The 17723-nt window shown below is 42.6% G+C and overlaps 1 protein-coding gene across 1 annotated transcript in view; it reads left to right on the top strand.

Annotated features, from left to right (window-relative positions):
* The window catches only part of LOC131404102 (uricase), a 92470-nt gene extending 87902 nt beyond the window's left edge, over positions 1-4568 (top strand). Inside the window, exons 11-12 of the mRNA XM_058538393.1 lie at positions 1405-1488; positions 3613-4568. Of these exons, the coding sequence (XP_058394376.1) occupies positions 1405-1488; positions 3613-3687 (159 nt within the window). The 3' untranslated portion in view covers positions 3688-4568. The remainder of the gene's footprint in view (positions 1-1404; positions 1489-3612) is intronic.
* The last annotated feature ends 13155 nt before the right edge of the window (positions 4569-17723 follow it).

Genomic DNA, 17723 nt, shown 5'->3' with positions numbered 1-17723 from the left:
GACAAGTAGAGGTTATCTGGGTTCACACTCAAGGGTGAGGGAGCAAGGTAGGTATGGAGGCAGGAGGCAGCATGGAACAATTATTTACTGTTGAGGGTCTGCCATATGTGAAGCTCCAGGAGTGCAAGTCTTTCCATGCGCCTAGATAAGGCAAGAACCAGATCAGGAGGGCCTTTGTGGGCTTATTAATAGAGTCTGTACTTTATCCTGAAAGCTCTTAGGAGTCACTGAGGGGTTTAAGTAAGGTGTGGTGCTACCAGATTTGCATTCTAAAAATATCACTTTGAAAGAAGCATGATAAATTAAAAGGAGGATGGACCACAGACAAGGAGACCTGTTAGGAGGCAGTTGCAGAAATCTGATAAGGAGGGCCAGACTAAGGCCATGATGGAATGGAGAGGAAAAGTACTATCTTTAGACCTGGGCAGGAGGGACTCCCTCCATAGCCCAGCACTTCAGAGGCTCCCTTCAGGTCTTCCTCTGGCTATGCCTGTCTCCACTGGATGAAGAGTCAGTGGGGCCAAGGCAATAAACCCTTCAGGGGTCCATGCATCCCCTTCTAGACCATTCTCTGGATACCTGAACCCCAGAACTTCCTACCCAAATAACCCTGCGACTACTTCCAGAACCTGTGCAAGCCTCCTCCCCAGATCCATCCTCTGGAGGGCAGATCATGCCATTACTGTGTACACCCTTAGGCCTGAGAGTGGGCAAAGGGGCAGATGTTTGCAGGAGGTATGGATGGGACATTCAAGCTGAGGCGTCTACTCTTATGGACAGAGAGAAGATAGGATGGGCCAGGGGTCAGGGGCCAGGGGCTAGGGGCTGGCTCTTCTTGTGTCCTGGCATGGCACTGCAAGGAATAAGAGAACTTTAAATTAGATCCTGGCCTTCCAGGTTGTTATGAAGGTATATTTGTCAAGTTAGAAGGATAGAGCATATTTTACTTAAAAGTTTTTTAGTTTGATTCATGACTTTTAAATCTTTAAGCATTTGGTATATGGGCCTCCAATTATATTCTTACTCCAGGGCCTGCAAATGTTAGGGACAGGTCTGGAGAGGAGGGAATGACTGAGGAGGAATTTAGGAGGATGACTGGCCAGCACCAGGAGGCCAGTTGGATTCTGAGGTTCTCCCAGGTTTCTGACCCAAGGATCTCTTACTTTTCTGAGAAACAGATTTTGTACATGAAGGGAAGAAGAGTGGGTCCACCATCTAATAATAGGGCTAGCAGGAGAGAACAGTGTCGAGCAGTAGAGGAACATCAGAGGCTGTGGAGGAGGGTGGAGAGGAACCTCAGAGACAGAGGTAGAGCCTGAGTAATGGGCTAGTGGGATGGGGGAGGAGTGACGAAGAGAGAGATTCACCGTTGCCCAATGTGATACATATTGTTGTGAGTTCCAGATAGAAGATATAGAAATCAGCCTGCCAAACATTCACTACTTTAACATAGACATGTCCAAAATGGGACTGATCAACAAGGAAGAGGTAAGAGAACTTTAAAAATATTTAAAGCACACTTTCTCCCCTCCACCCACTCTCTTACCCCTCTTTATAAACTTGGGATGATAATATCACCGACCAAAACTTTTAACAGCTGTTGCTTTTGAAATATTTTCAGTCGCCACTGATTAGAGCCCTCTTAGACTCTGGGCCTTTCAATACCTGAGGCTGAGTACCCACGAAGTGGATGATTATAGAGGAGGGTTGGAAGTGCAAACAGTGAAAGACACAGAAAGCACAGAGTGTGCCCAAGGAAACAGCTCTGAGATCTACTTCTCCGGAAAGTGCCACACAAGGTCACAGCTTTGTTATTCTTCCATCATGAGGCGATGAGGAGAAAAACAAGATTCTATTTTCATTTTCTTCCATCATCTCTAACTTTTGATTAAGTAGTCCATTTGAGTAGCATACAATATACATAAAAAGAATGAAAGAGGATTTGTGTTTCTAACTGCAATTACTGAAGGCAAGATGAGGAAGTTCATTTTTTGAAAGGACACTTTGTTTTGGAAAAAGCACTTACCCTGACTTGTTTTTAGCCACAGAGGAAGGTTAATGTAAGTCAGTGTGTCTGACTAGACAGCCTATTGTGTTCAGTCCTGCGAGATCAGAGCTGTCCCTCTGGCTGTGGACCACTCTTAGAATGGAGGATTTCTGTATTTGATCCAGCCTTCCACAGGCTTCTAAAAGTTGAAAAACATCATTTTGGTAGTTTCTTTTAATGTGTGGGACGAGTAAGATAGGGAGGGGTCACCTATTAATGTGGCTTTGCTGCCGTGGAATCATATTCTTTGGTGGACAAAGGCCAATACAAGGGTGTCCAGAAGGTCCTACGTTATGGGCCTGCTGACCCAGGAGCCTTATTGGTCACACCCCTCTGGGTAGGCACCTCGTTCCTGTTCTGCAAATTATGTTGTTGGCTCCATCGGGCTCTGCACCACTACGGCTGTAGGTGGGGCTGCCGATCAGTGTTGTGAAACAAAGGTCATGCTCAGGTGCCTGGTACAGCTGATAGAGCGCCCTGAGGCGCAGAGGAGAGCAACCTTGATCCCACTGGCTGTTCGTTCAGCTGAAAGGAGGGGCAGCACTTTCTACCTCAGAGAAAGGAAAGGATATTGATTACCAGCATGCTGTTAAATAGAACGTAAAACCTTTTTTAAATGATTACTTTCTAAAGGGCAGGAGAGGGACCTGAAAGTAATCCTGGCCATGTCTACCAAAGGTGAAACAAATGGGCCCCAAACAGAAGAAGGGTCAGGCATCATAACCAGAGCAGTGCTTAACTCAGGACGCCCAGCAGAGAGAGGAGGGTCTCCTCAGGGCCCCCTGACGCCGCAGGGCTGTGCTGATCCCAGCTCGAAGGCTTGCCGGTGGGCTGAGGCCGCAGTGTCCCTTGCTCTAAGAATTCAGGCTCGAAGCTGCCTCCTGGAGCCCAGTGGGGACCTGGAGGCAGGAGGGCCTGAGTTCCTTTGGGCCAGGGCTCTGCATGAAGGCACCTGAGTGGTTGAACAAGCTGTCCCCCTGTCCGTGTCTGCACTTTGGGGATGGCTGGAGCCATGTTCAGGTCCTCACCCAGCAAGTATCACGAAGTAAAGGCAACAAATGAGAAGCAGGGAGTCAGGACACACTGACAACAGCAGAGAAGTGACAAATGACAGAATGAGAAGACAGAAGAACTCTAAATGCACAGCTATCTGGAGCCATTTAGCATTGGGCTAACAGCCCCGAGGGCGTCAAATGCTCCTGAGGGCATGGCGGTGTTAGAGCATTGGACAATGATGGATGTCCAAATGAGTCATCAAGCAAAGGCCAAATTATGTTCACTACACTCCATTTAAAAAGCAGGGGTATGTAATGCATTTCAGAAACATTTATATCCCAATGATAAAAATTTTTTAAAAACTCTTTACTTTTCTGGAAAATCACCTCATCTCTCAACTGTTGCCAGAAAAATAAGACATTACTATGCTTGAAGTAACTTTATTATAGGGACTATACATTTTCCTGTTTAGCAAGTTGTCGTTTTTGTTTTTGATTTAATATTGATTCATAGAAAAAAGGAGAGGTCTATTTTAATGCCTCTGATGTTATCATGTGGTTTTTCTACAGGTTTTGCTACCATTAGATAATCCATATGGCAGAATTACCAGTACTGTCAAGAGGAAGCTAACTTCAAGGCTGTGACATTGTAGCCACCAGTGGGAGTCCACTCTCAGCTGAGGAGTTCCTTAAGCCACTTGTGATGCTGGCAGTCATAGCCAGTAGCCATGCAAATTTTCAACCTCGTATGTTAATTGATAGTGTTCATTTTCATCCTATAAAAGAATTCTACACCTAGCTCAGCAAGGTGTTTTGTGATTGGTAATTATGACACGCTTTATGGATGCAATTTACTTCACAAATGCTGAGCAGTATTTCTTTAATCATAAATCAGTATTTCTTTTTAGTTATTTTGTGCCTTCCTATCTTAGAGAAGCTTTAGAATCAATTCACTAAGAAAATATTTATGAATTAATGGAGGTGTCATATCAATTAATTTGTGCACAAGTTTAAGAAGCAAGTTTCATCCTACTGATGTTAAAACTTTGCTTCTGGGTAATGCAGAAAATATAATGACAAAATCGTATTTTGAAAAATATCATCATTATGACTTCAATTGTATTGAATATTTGAATATTTAAAAATGCTATAGCAAATATATCATTGGGAGTTTATTTGTACTCTAAAAGTACTTTTGTATCTTAATGCATTGGTTTTATGACTTACACAACTCTTAGAGAATATTTAGTACACATTGGGGCACCGAGAAAAAGTGTAAATTGTTTTCCTTTGAATAATGCATCACTTTGGCACAAACAGCCACATTTAATAAATGCTAAATCAAGACACAGATGGATGAATATGTATATAGAAAGAAGACTAGATATATGAAAATATCAGCAATGATGATTTCTGGATGGTGGGATTATGAGTGATGTTTATTTTTTGCCATGTAATTTTCTGAATCTTCCAAATGTGAACATTTATTACTATTTTCAGAGAAATAAATATAATTGATGATTTAAAGATGCATACAGATTTGAGTGGTGATTATCTTTACATCAATTGACTAATACTACTATTGTATATATCATAAAGCTTAGTAAACTATAATTTTAGAAGCCCATGATGAAAACCTGTCCACATAAACATTCTAGATAACCTTCCTCCATTTTTAAAATCCTCATTTATTTAATCTCCATTTTTTAATAATTGCTTACATATGAGCACTTAGTATTATTTGGTAATTCTGCTTCATTCACCTTTATAATACTACTACTTAAGGTAGCGTGGTGTAGTGTTTAATTTCAAAAACTCATTTAAGTCCTGGATCCACCTCTTACCAGCTATATGACAAGTTTCCTCATCTGTAAAATGGAGGCAAAAATAGAACCTACCTCACAGGTTTTTTTGAGGATTAAATGGGTTAGTATTTGTAAAGGGCTATGGTAGTATTTATGCCTGATACATAGAAATTTCTGTATGTTTGTTAAATGAAATATTCTGCCTTCCTTTCAGTTGTTATTAGATCCAAGTAGAAAGTCATCATTGGATTTTGTGGGTGAGATGAGAGATGGGAGGTCTGAGAGCAGCAAACCCTAGAAGATGCTGGAGGCCATTCACAAGCTAGTCCCTGCTTGGAAAGAACATGCGATAAGAAGAATGAAATAATTTGATAAAGAGAGTGCTATACTGAGTACTCATGTTACAAAATGTGCTCTACATCGTGTAACTTGCATGGCCAAATGGCTAGTACATTTTATTCCTCTGCTGATTTGGTAATTCCGTTCAAAGAGGAATGTAGAGTCTAATATGATTTTTCCTAAAAAAACAAACAAGAACAACAAAAAACTTACTTAGGCCCTTCTTACCTGACATTCTCTTGGTCATGTAAATTTTAGAAACACTGTGCTTCAGAGAAGAAATCCATGTTAGAGCAGAATCCTTAGCAATTGTGGCTCATTTTATATATATATGCATTTTGCTTCTCCTGAGCTCTTAAAACATTTATTGTAATGGGTTGCAAATGAGCTATTGGATGTTATATCCCAGATGTGTGGCAGGAAAGCTTGTAGTCTGTGAAATTTTGAAGGACAGGTTCCTGTTTTGTGAAGGATGTTTTCTTGTGGTTAGAATTGTAATGATGTGCTGAAAAGCAGACTTCAGGTTTCGCCTGCTCCTTTCAGGGCTAGCAGAGGAGCAGGCAGGCCTGGTCTGTCAACACCTGTGAGGAATTTGTATGAAAACACTTTGTAGTTTTGTTACGGAAGGCTATGTGGACTCTGTTCCAATCCTCTGGGAAGCAGAGCTGCTCTCACAACACTCGTCCCTCTTCTATCCCCACCCTCACTCCACTCTCATCTCAAAGACTTTCATGGGGGACTAATGCAGGTGATTCCGGCCCATTTACTGCCTGCGAGGCAGTGTGCATGGTACTTCATGGAGCAGCTGTCATTTGGGGCTTGTGGTTTTAGCAGGCAAGATTCTAAAGACTTGTTCCAAATCCTCTAAATTTCATCTCACAATTTTTCATTGAGACAGGCTCAGAAAATGTGTCCTGTTCCTTTTTAGAGTGAGACTTAAGCTCATGTCATTCTTTACATTTAGTAACCTGCTTTTTCTCCCTAATATACTAGAAATATTATATTGAGACAGCATTTTACTTGTTTGTCATTGAAACAGAATTTACCTTTTTCAATCACTTGCAAGATTTAACTACAGAAATCTGAACTTCTCTCTAATGTCCTAACACTCTGTCCAGGAAGAGCATTTCCTTTCCTTGAGACTTGGGGCTGAGTAGATTTTGCTTTGTGCAGTCTCCTTTGCAAAACCTTTGTAACTTCTGCTCCCTTACCTGTGTTTATGAGGAAACCAGAGCTTATTTCTAAAGACATGGATTTCTAGCCTTCTAACCAGACACACTGGGTTCTTCCTGCTTCCAGATATTGGAAATCTGTATTTTTCATTGTCTTTGTTCTCATTTCTCTCAGAGTTCAGCTGCCTCTCATTCTTCCCTTTGCCCAGACTCATTCTCAGAAATTCTTAGTTTTTGGATCCTATGGAGACCCTATTGAGAATATAATGGCTATGAACCTTCTTCCCAGGAAAATGCTTACTCACATCTCCACAGGTGCCTCAACATCTACTAAGGAAGTAGTTTATACTTAATCCTTAAAGTATGAAGGATTTCAATAGAAATTTAGGATGTAAGGAATATATTCGACCAAACTTAGAAGAAAGATATACTGATCACCTTTACATGAGAAAGGGAAATAAGTGTATTTAGAATAAAAGAGAAAGATTACAGGTATATTAGTTTCCTGAGGCTGCCGTAACAAATCAATACAAACATGGTGGTGTATAATAACCCAAATTTACTCCCTCATTGTTCTGGTGGCTAGACGTCCAAAATCAAGGTGTTGGCAGGGTCGTACTCCCTTCGAAGGCTCTTAAGGAGATTCTGTTCTTGTTCTTTCAGTTTCTGGTAACTTAAGGGGTTCCTTGGTTATGGCTGTATCACTGCAATCTCTGCCTCTGTTGTCACATTGCCTCTTGGTCGTCTGTCTATCAGTTTCCCCTGTGTGACTCTTATAAGGATACTTGTCATTGGATTTAGGGCCCACCTAGATAACCCAAGGTGATCTCCTCATCTTAAGATCCTTGACTTAGTGACATCTGCAAAGACCTTTTTTCCACATAAGGTCATATTTACAGGTTCTGGTAATTAGGATATGGACATAGGATCTTGGGAGCCACCATTCAATCCACTGGACCAAGTCAGGGGACAGTGAGCTTTTTGAGGGTAGCTCTTCTGGTCCATATTGGATCTTTAGCTACACACAGGCTACCGTTCCCTTCATATCTGGGGAATGGTCACATACCCCTCCCAGTTTGACCAGCTGTCACATAGATGTTTATAAAAGGGTGAAGACCATGGACTTTGGATCTAGATAGCACTAAGTTTTAGATTGGGCTCCACCAATTTCTAGCTGTGTGACCTTGGGAAAGTTACCCTAAACTTCATTTCTGTAATTTTGAAATGAGAATAATAATAATACTACCTACCTCAGAGTAATTGAGGGTTAACTGAGACAATGTGTGCATGAGTTAGAATGCTCTTGGTTGCAAGTAACTGAATATCCAAGGGAGTCTTAAACTGAAAGGACATCTAATTTACTTAAGAAGTTCAGAGATAAGCTATCTCAGGATTGATTTGGAAACTCAGTGATAGCATCAAGGACTCAGGCTCATTCCATCCTTTGCTCTGCTAGCCACACAGTGTGGTACTGTTCCCCCTGTGGCCACAAAATGGGTGGTAAGGCGTCTGTCTGTAGTGCATCACCCAGATCTCCCTTGGGACCAAAGCACTCAGATGCCAGAAGTGTTGGCCTCTGATGGCTTATAGTTGGGTCCCTCTGCAGGAATTGCCCTTGGCTAAAGGACTGTGTCACCCAAGTTTACACCCACTCCTGGGAGCAGCTCACATCCAATGGTAGTCAATGTGGGCAATACAAGGTCCTGACCCCCTGCCTCAATTGGGACAACTCTGCAGGGGGCGTTCCAGCTCCAGAGCTCCTGATTGGCTGAGGCTTCTGCTGCAACTTCATCATAGTTCAACTTCTCCCTCTACCTGGTACTGCTTTCCTCAGTGCTCACAGGCATTGTTCCAGAGAGCAATCCTCAATAAACTTCCTGCATGAAAATCTCAGGGTCTCTCTCACTTTATGTTTCTTAGGGAAGCCAACCTGTGAAACCAGGAGTGATTCTAGAAAGGAGGCTCTAAAGTAGGGTTTTGGGAGCTGAACCACCCACTGGCCAGCTGGCAATGAGCACCTGGAATGTTGTAATCATGTAGTTATTAAAAATTACACCAGAGGCTACTTGGGATGGGATACTGGAGGAAGGGAATACAATGGCAGGGGCAATATCTCAGATGCTTGAGCGATTTGGGGAAAATAGTTATTATAAGGACTGTGGAATTTGGATGAGTATTTCTGGGCACCATTAATGCATTAAGAAAGACCATGAAAAGCTGAGGATGATTAATAACCAATATAGCAAGAGGGCCTCCTTGGCAGCATATAAGGAGACTCTACAGCCAGGTGGCAGAAAAAGCTTAGGATCAGGCCCAGGACTTAATTATAGGAATAGCAGTGCTCCAAGGAAGATTGAATTCTCAACCCTGACAGGGTCTGCCACTCCAAGGTCATGGTCCTGATTGATGCACCTGAAATCTTGAATCCTCAGATTTCCCTGAATTCTCTGGGCCTGCAGAAGTGGCCTACTCTTCACTGTTAAAAGGTAGCACTGCCCCCTTGCTTGAAGATAATGCAGAGGCTTCTGCCTAGCAAGGAAATAGTACCCCCTTGGGATCTATCCCCACCTCCCCTCCTGACCACCAGACCTATAAATAGGGTCAAGTCACACCACAAACCAGCCAGACACATGCTGGGCCTGCTCAGAGAGGAAGCGGACTACAGACCAAAGGAGTTGCAAAAACTCAGTCAGTATATAGGAGCTGGAGGATTACACGTGGGCCTGGATCCTGAGGGTGCTGGATAAAACCCATCAGATTTTCAAATCAAGGAGGAGGAACAGAGACAGTTTCCATTCACATGGGATGGACTGTTATATACATTTATGGTCTTGCCCTAGGACTAAATTAGCTCTCTGCCCTTTATATATGGGACCTGGACCATCTGGACGTTCTGCAGGACATCACACTGGTCCATTGTATCCGTGATATGTTAATTGGACTGGAAGAGCAAGAAGTGATACTTGTCCTCCGGAGAATGGTAGAGAAATCCCTGAGGGGCCCACCATATTAGTGAGGTTTTTAGGAGTCCAGTGATCTAGGGCAGGGGTTGGCAAACTCTGTCCCACCACTTGTTTTTGCAAATAAAATTTTACTGGAACACAGCCAAGCCATTTGCTTATGTATTGTCTGTGGTTGCCTTCATGCTACAATGGCAGAGTTGAGTAGTTGCAACAGAGACTATTTGGCCCACAAAGCCTAAAATATTTACTCTCTAGTCCTTTATAGAAAAAATTTGATGATCCCTGGTCTAGGGCATTCCAGGAATCCCTTCCAAAATAAAGGACACATTACTGCATCTCAAACTTTCTACCACTAAGAAGAAAGCACAATGTCTGGTAGTCTCTAGGTTTTGCAGGCATCATATTCCACACTTGGGAATACTACTCCAACTCATTTACTGGGTGACAAGGAAGCTTCCAGCTTTGTGTGGGACCAAGAGCAGTAAAAGGCTCTGCAGCCAGCCCAGGCTGAGTGCAAATATTCCTACTGCTTGGAACATATGAATCAGCAAATTCTATGCTATTAGAGGCGTCTCTGATTGGGGAAGATGCTGTGTGGGGCTTATGGCAAGCCCCAATAGGAAAATTAGAACACAGACTCCTAGGGTTCTAGAACAAGGCTGTGCTATCTGTAGCAGAGAATTATTCACCATTTGAAAAATAGCTCCTGGTCTGTTACTGGGTCTTGGTAAAGACAAATGTTTGACTATAGGACATCAAGGGACTTTGTGGCTGGAGCTGCTCATCATGAGCTGGTTTCTATCAAACCCACCAAGTACTAGAGTCTAGCAGGCCCAGCAGCAATCCACTGTAAGACGGAAATGATAGATCCAGGATCAGGCACAAGTAGGGCTGGAGAGCACAAGAAAGGTACATGGGCTCCGACCTCCATGTTACCCACCACTGTTTCTCCGGCACCTCTCACACTTATGGCCGTAAGAGAAGGTGGCTCTTATGATGGTGGTGAAGGGAAATCCTCCCAGTGAGTAAAGCTTTAGGAAATGCACCAAAGGGTCATCTACTTTGTGTGGAAACAAAAATAGCCTTAGGTAAGAATATATATAAACTCATGGGCAGTGGCAAATGGCTTGGTTGTTTGGTTAGGCTCCTGGAAAGAGAAAGATTGGCAGATGTGGAGAAGGAAAAGGCTTGTGAGTGGACCTGTGTGTATTAATAATGTTTTTTATTTTCTGTATCTTGTGATGTTTTGACGTCTTGGGAGGCCTTACAGACCCAGGGAGAGACTTCCCTCCCACAGGTAGCTAGTTCCTAAAGATAGAAAACAACTTACTTGGGAGCATGCCTCTCATATGCAAGCCAACCACCTCCTTATCTAATTCTCACACACCAACCCAATATTTCCCCTGCCCTAAGTCAACCCAGGGCCAGGAACCAGACAGTAAGAGACAGCCCCTATGCCCCAAAGCCTGCCAGAATTATTCAAACCAGCTAATCCTAAACTATCTACTCTGCTCTGCCTTGCCTTTCCAGTGGAAACCCCAATAAAGGCTCTGGCCTAGGCTTTCCTCTAGCTTCTGCTTCTGCCTCCTGACCAAACCCTGATGCTTTCCCCTGTGGCTCTGCATGGCACGGTGTGCCCCCTTTTCTCAGGAAATGTAAGTAATTTCTTCTTTCAATGGCATTTATCTCTCTGTGTTGTCACTCAATCATTTTTATAAATTAAGACTTGGGTACAAGGCACTGTGGGAGTGGACATTAAATGTAAATATTATTGTATTGCATAATGTCTACCAAAGGGCATCAACCATGGAAGAGCCACTGACCAATCCAGTAGACAGAATGACTTAGCCACTTGATGTCAGTCACCCTCTGTCATTGGCAATACCAGCACTGCACAATGAGCTCATGAATAGAGTAGCCATGGCGGCAGGGAAGGAGGCCATATGTGGGCCCAAAACCATGGGATCCTGTTTTCCATAGCTGATCATAACTGTTGCTAACAGATATCCAACTTTTCAGCAGTAGAGACCAATATCTAGTGAGCCCTTGATATGGCACCAGTCCTTGAGAAGACTAACAGCTACTTGCAAGCAAGTTGAATACATTGGACCCGTTTCACTCTGAAAGAGGCAGTGACTCATCTTAACTAGAATTGATACATATTATGGGTGTGGGTTTGCCTTTCCTGTTCACAGGGACTCAACTGGCAGCACTGTCCAAGGGTTTACACAATCTTACATAACATTACTGAGACCAAGGGACCAAGAGACCTACTTTAAAGTAAAGGCGATGTGGCAGTCTGTAAATGACCATATGATCCACTGGTCCTATCACATGCTGCACCATCCAGAAGCTGCTGGCCTGATAGAGTGATGGAATGGTTTTTTAAGGGGACAACTGAGGCGCCATCTTGGAGATGATACTATGTGACGATAGGGTACCATCCTCCAGGATGTGGTATATTCCCTAAATACTTAACTCTTATATGGTGCTGTGTCCCCAAAAGGTAGAACACATGAGTCTGGTAACCAAAGGGTAGAAGTAGGAATGGCCCCACTTACCATCATTCCCAGTGACCCACTTGCGAAATTTGTGCTTTTCCATTCCCTTAACTCTAGGCCCTGATTGTGTAGAGGTGTTATTCTTAGAAGGGGAATTCTTCCACCAGAGCACGCAATGAGAGTGATGTAAACTTAAAGCTATAGGGTTGTATAATCAGCAAACTCGACAATTCTCAAAAAACCCCAGCTGTTTCCAGCCTACTGCACAGTCAAGAAAGAATCATAATCAGACTGAAATCTTAGGACATTTATGCAGGGGAAATGACATTGTAGAACACGACAATGTTGTGACTTATAATTGAATGGGGGAGGGGAGCAGTGACACATATAACTCAAATGAGTTCTTAGAAGATCATAGAAATTCAGCACTGAAATAAACTTCTAGTTGGATTTGTTTATTTTACATGGGAGGCAGTTAAAACAAGAGAGGTTAAAAGACTTCTACAAGGTCTTACAGATAAATCAGTAGCAGACCTGGGAGTAGAACAGGTCTCCTGACCCCTAGTGCAGTGTCCCTTCCTCCTCCACTGTGGACAAATAGCTCCAGTTTTCCTTTAGACTATGTGTGGATCAGGCCAGTGTTAACTTACTCTGCATTCTGCATGTGCATCATACAGAAGACTGATGAATAACCTACAGGCATTCTGGTGACTGGGAGAAGTCACCTTAGCATTAAAAGTTCATTATGAAATCTGCCCAAATAGACAATTAAACAGACTGATGTCAACCTAATTGGCCCAAATTAATGAACGCAGATCTACTCAGATTTTTAAATTTTTATTATTTTACTTTTTGCTGTTTCTGATTGACCCTCACATGTCTTCATTAAAATCACAAAGGTATCAGAGATCTCCCTTTTATTAGTCTCACCATTTTGAACATCATTGGATGTTCACTTTGGATTAGGGACAGGCTGTATTTAGAATTCACCTAATGCCTCAAACTAACTTCTCTAGGTCTTACGGGACCAATAAAATTTTTTATGCATTTTGCTCAGCATATTTCCCTTAATTCAGCATAACAGTTTTTCATGGAGTTTAAATAATGCAAGTTTTTTTTCTTTTATGTGCCCTTATGAAGATAAAGCATCTAGAACCACTCAATATCCAAGGACCTAAGAAAGTACATGTTTTATCTTTTAGCAGTATTGTTGTCGTTAGTGCCATTGAGCTGATTCTGACTCCTAGTGACCCTGTGTACAGCAGAGCGGAACTCTGCCTGGTCTTTTTGCCCCATCCTCTCACCTTCTGGTGCTGTATCAGACAATGCTCCCCTGCTATTCACAGGGTTTTCATGGCCAATTTTTTCAGAAGTGGGTGGCCAGGTCCTTCTTCCTTGTCTGCCTAGTCTGGAAGCTCTGCTGAAACCTGTCCACCATGAGTGACTCTGCTGGTATTTGAAATACTGGTGGCATGACTTTCAGCATCACAGCAACACATACTTGCCACAGTATGACAATCAACAGATGGGTGGTGTGATCCCCTGACCAGGAAATGAACCCGTGCCACAGCAGTGATGACTCCGAATCTTAACCACTAGACCACCAGGCTGGCTCTTAGCAATATTAGAACGCGTCAAATGAGCAGTATTTGGGTTCAGATGTTTGTTAGTTCTGTGACTTGGCTGGACTTGAATCATAGTGATAAAACCATATTTTAATGTACTTTTCATGTTACTGTCATTCAATCCATCAACCTGATGAGCCTGATATTATGGAAGGATTGCTAGCTTCCCTGAAGCATCCATCCTCCTGTCCTTGTTTAGCTGGATACTTGGCTGCCCGAAATAAAATTACAGTTCCGAACCTCCCTTGCAGCTAGGAATGGCCAAATGACTAAGTTCTTGTTAAAGGGATGCAAGTGGGAGTGCTGTATGCAACTTCTCATAACAAGTACACTTCTTTCCTTCTTTTTGGCTGGAATACAGTTGTGATAACTGAAGCTTAAGCAGCCATCTTGGACCACATAGGAAGCTATGTGTTGAGGATGGTGGAGCAACATGCTAGGAGAAGACAGGGGCCCAATGATTATGGAGTGGCCATACTAACTCTGATCGACTTACCTTCAGACCTCATGTACATGGCAGAGAAATTCTGTCTTGTCTATGTCACTGTTATTTGGGTTTTTACCTGAAACTAATCCTAACTGATACACTTGAGTGGTACTGTCTTAAGTGAGATGTGCTCTAGGTGTAGATACACAGTGGATTTTGAAGACATATGGAAAAAAGATTGTAAAGCATATCATTAATAATTTTTGTATTGATTAGGTTTTGAAATTGTAATACTTTGGATTTATTGGGTTAAATGTATTATTAAATTTTCCTATTTCTTTTTACTTTTTTAAATGTGACTACCAGAAAATTTTATATTGCATATGGCTCACATTATATTTTGTTTGGACAGTGCCAGGCTAGTGCCGCTTTGCTCTGTCTCTGTATCTACACTAGAGAAGAGATGAGGTGCCTGAGGCTAAGAGGAACCATACAACTTACCCACGTTCCCGTGTGAAGTAAATGGCAGACTGGATTCAAGCTCAGATCTATCTGGCACAGCCCCAGTGTTTCCACTCACTGCACCACAGCATATCTCAACTGGTGTCATTGGGTTCTGGCACAGGAGAGAGAATACTGTCCCAAACACTAATGCTTAAAGGTAAGAAATGCTGCTTGCTTGAAGAGTTTTATTGAATTTCCCTCAAAATATGGTTACAATCTCATGAGTTTTATAGTATTACTTTCAAAACGTTTATTTCCCAGCACATAAAAATAGAATGTAATCCACTGAAAAAGAAAAGCAAACAATTTACTCAATGATTCTGCTACGTTTAATTCAGAAAGAACACATTTAACGTGAAAACTTTGCCATAGATACATCCCACAGATGACAGAGCTGGAGACCCTTGTGGCAGATCTTTCCTTGCTTGCTTTATTTGACTCTTCTGGAAGCTTAAGGCCTCTAAGCTCTGTGACCTAAGATGCCCCATGGTGATGCCTGGGTGATAAGATGTGCTACCTTGTGGCATATGTTCCCTTATCTGGTTGTTTGCAGGTCTGGCTGCCTGGGCCATGGCCTGCTCCACAGGTAATAAGTATGTTCAGTATTGTTTTCACCTTTACTCCCTGACCTCTTTCCCACCTCTGCTATGATCAAGGTGGTAGGTCTGCCCATGTACTTATTCTGAAGAAGGGGAGCACATTTTCTATTTGGAGATTGCCTGGCATCCCCAGCTTTCTCGGTTTCTCCCAAAAGACAACTGTAGACAGGAACACCCTGCCGAACTGAGACACAGACATCAACCTAGCTACCTACTTACTGTGGGTAGCCAAAGACCTCTCTTGCTTTACTCGCAGGGTCCTCCATTATTCTGCCCCAGTGCTAGGTTAGATGCAACTTGGATGTGATGATTTTAATCTCTTCCTCTCTGTATAATACTGCCACTACTGGCCAGAAATGGTACCCAGACTACTTAATTGCCTATGGAGCTACAGCATGAAACTAACGAGCTGCTCATTAATGCATCCATTGCTCTCTCCCTCCTTCCTGTGGTTTCTGTTCCTGGTTTAGAAGCACAATTAACAAGTTTTCTCCTCAGAGGCATATCTGTCCTGCAGCCGTCAGCTCTTTGAACATTTAACTTCATCCTCCAAATCATTACAAAAAATACTTAATGGCTCTGCGCCCAGACCTGACCCCTGCAGATCCCATTTGCAATGACCGTCAAAGGCAGATGGATCACCACCAGTGAGTACTTTTTGCATTTGGCTTCCAAATGTGGGAGTGATTGGGCAACTGTGGGTTATTAGGCTTTTCCAAATTAAATTCCTCCAAAGATATATTTCACTAATGTTATGGAAGGACAGTGTGCACCCCTGACAATGTATGCTAAACTCAGAGGGACAAAATCTATGTTCATATAAGATATTTGTTGAGGACAGAATGAGGAGACTGCTATCCGTTGGTCTCTTTTTCCTTCATATTCATCATGTCCACTAAGTATCAAAAATGATGCTCGAATCTGCTGCTCATTCCAATGCGATATACCAGCTTGTTTTCTTTTCAACCTGCAACTCTCGTTCCTGAATTAACTTACTCTAAAGAGGCTCTCTGTGTGTTCTTTGCTTTAGATCAGGGGGTCTACAATTCAAATACCTTCAGGGTCCAGACAGCTAATGTAAAAGTGTGAAGTTGCTGGTTGAAAGCTATTAGGGAATGAGAGATTGTAATAAATTAGAGATTTCGGCCTCACCTGGAAGAATGCAAATGTAGTTATAAAAACACACACATACTGCACTTGCCAAAGGAAAACATGTCAGCTTAGATTCCACTGAAAAGCAACCAGTTTGTGACCTGGCCTTTAAATCAATTCCTTAAATCTCCTTTGTAGAGTCTGAAGCAGAGGTTCAAATGGGGGCTCGGGAGGGGAGGTGGAGTGGCAATTATTGTTTAACATTGCTTGTGATTCTGATATCCTGTCTGCCCCTCTGGTTGAGAATAATCAAATTCAACATTAACCAGTTCTCACATAAAATATATTGGCATGAGGGCATGCTCATTCCCACTTACATTCATGGAGTGCTTCCCCATGTAGCATGTGTATTTGCTACTAGTTGCAGACCCAGATCACATTAATAGAAATCCAGTGTGATCTGAAAAGGAATCAGATGTCTCTGGTTTTTACAGCCGTCTGGAGACAAAGGCTGCCTACCTGCTGAATTTCAAATACTTCCAGCGTCTCTCTAGGGCCTGTTTTGATCACACTGTTTCCCCAGGATTGGGAGTTAGTTGGAGGGGGGAGGACAAAAGTACCTTCAGTTATTGCCATGGCACTCAGGCCTGCCTGTCATAGGCCTTTATTCTGGGTGTAAGAAAGGCGGACTATCTTTAATTTGCTAATTTTGCCTGAAAGCTGTCAACAGAGGGCTGAGGAATGATTTATTCTTCTTGGTTTGCTTTTCAATTAAGATATTTTCCTTTCCTTTTTTTTTTTTTTTTCTGACAAGCATTTGTAGAGCAGTCCAGGTCTAAGGCTTAATTGAGTTAGGTTGGGGTTAGTCGTGAACAAGGCTTCCAAAGAGTTGTGAAAGGTGACTGTGATAAAACATCCAGAGACCAAAGGGAGTTGAGCCCAAGTTCAAATCTAGAGAAAAATACAATTAAAGACACAGTTTCAGTGTCATTTGCTCCAAGTGTTCAATGATCAGTTGACAGTGGTGACAGGAAGTTGTCCCCTAATATCCCTTCTCCTTTATCTGCAGAATAATGGGACTATTGAGTTTTAGTTGGGCCCATGGGCTCTAAGAAAAAGAACTATTTCAAGCCTCTCTTTCAGCTTAGGTATGGCAACGTGACTGAATTGTGGACAGCAAGATATAAGAGAAAGTAGTATGTACAATTTCTTGGAAGTGTCCTTAAAAAATGGAGGTACGTTCCTCTTTCCTTTTCTTCTCCCCATCAGTTGGAATTCAAGTGGTAATGCCTAAAGCAGCCATCTTGGGCCATGAAATGATTCTGGGAGTGAATAGCATGCATGATGGAGTAAAAGGAAGAATCTGTGTCCCTTACATCATGGAGGGCCATACCATCCCTGGTCCCCCTATCTGGACATGTAAATGAAGACAAGAAAGTTTCTGTCTTATTTACATTGCCTGTCAGAGCGGGGGTGAGGGTGGGGGAGGCAGTTTTTCATCACTCACAGCCAAATCTTTTCCAAAAGGCATCAGATGGAGGCCCAGGGGCAGGGCTTGGACATTCCCCATGCTATCTCTTTGAGGCAGAGAGGCTTCAAACATCATTACTATCTCCCTTGTGGGAAACTCCTCCAGGGAGGTGGATGAAGTTCT

The sequence above is a fragment of the Diceros bicornis genome, chromosome 4 (genome assembly GCF_020826845.1).
Source record: "Diceros bicornis minor isolate mBicDic1 chromosome 4, mDicBic1.mat.cur, whole genome shotgun sequence".
Taxonomy (NCBI): domain Eukaryota; kingdom Metazoa; phylum Chordata; class Mammalia; order Perissodactyla; family Rhinocerotidae; genus Diceros; species Diceros bicornis.
This window is presented reverse-complemented; position numbering and strand designations above follow the sequence as displayed.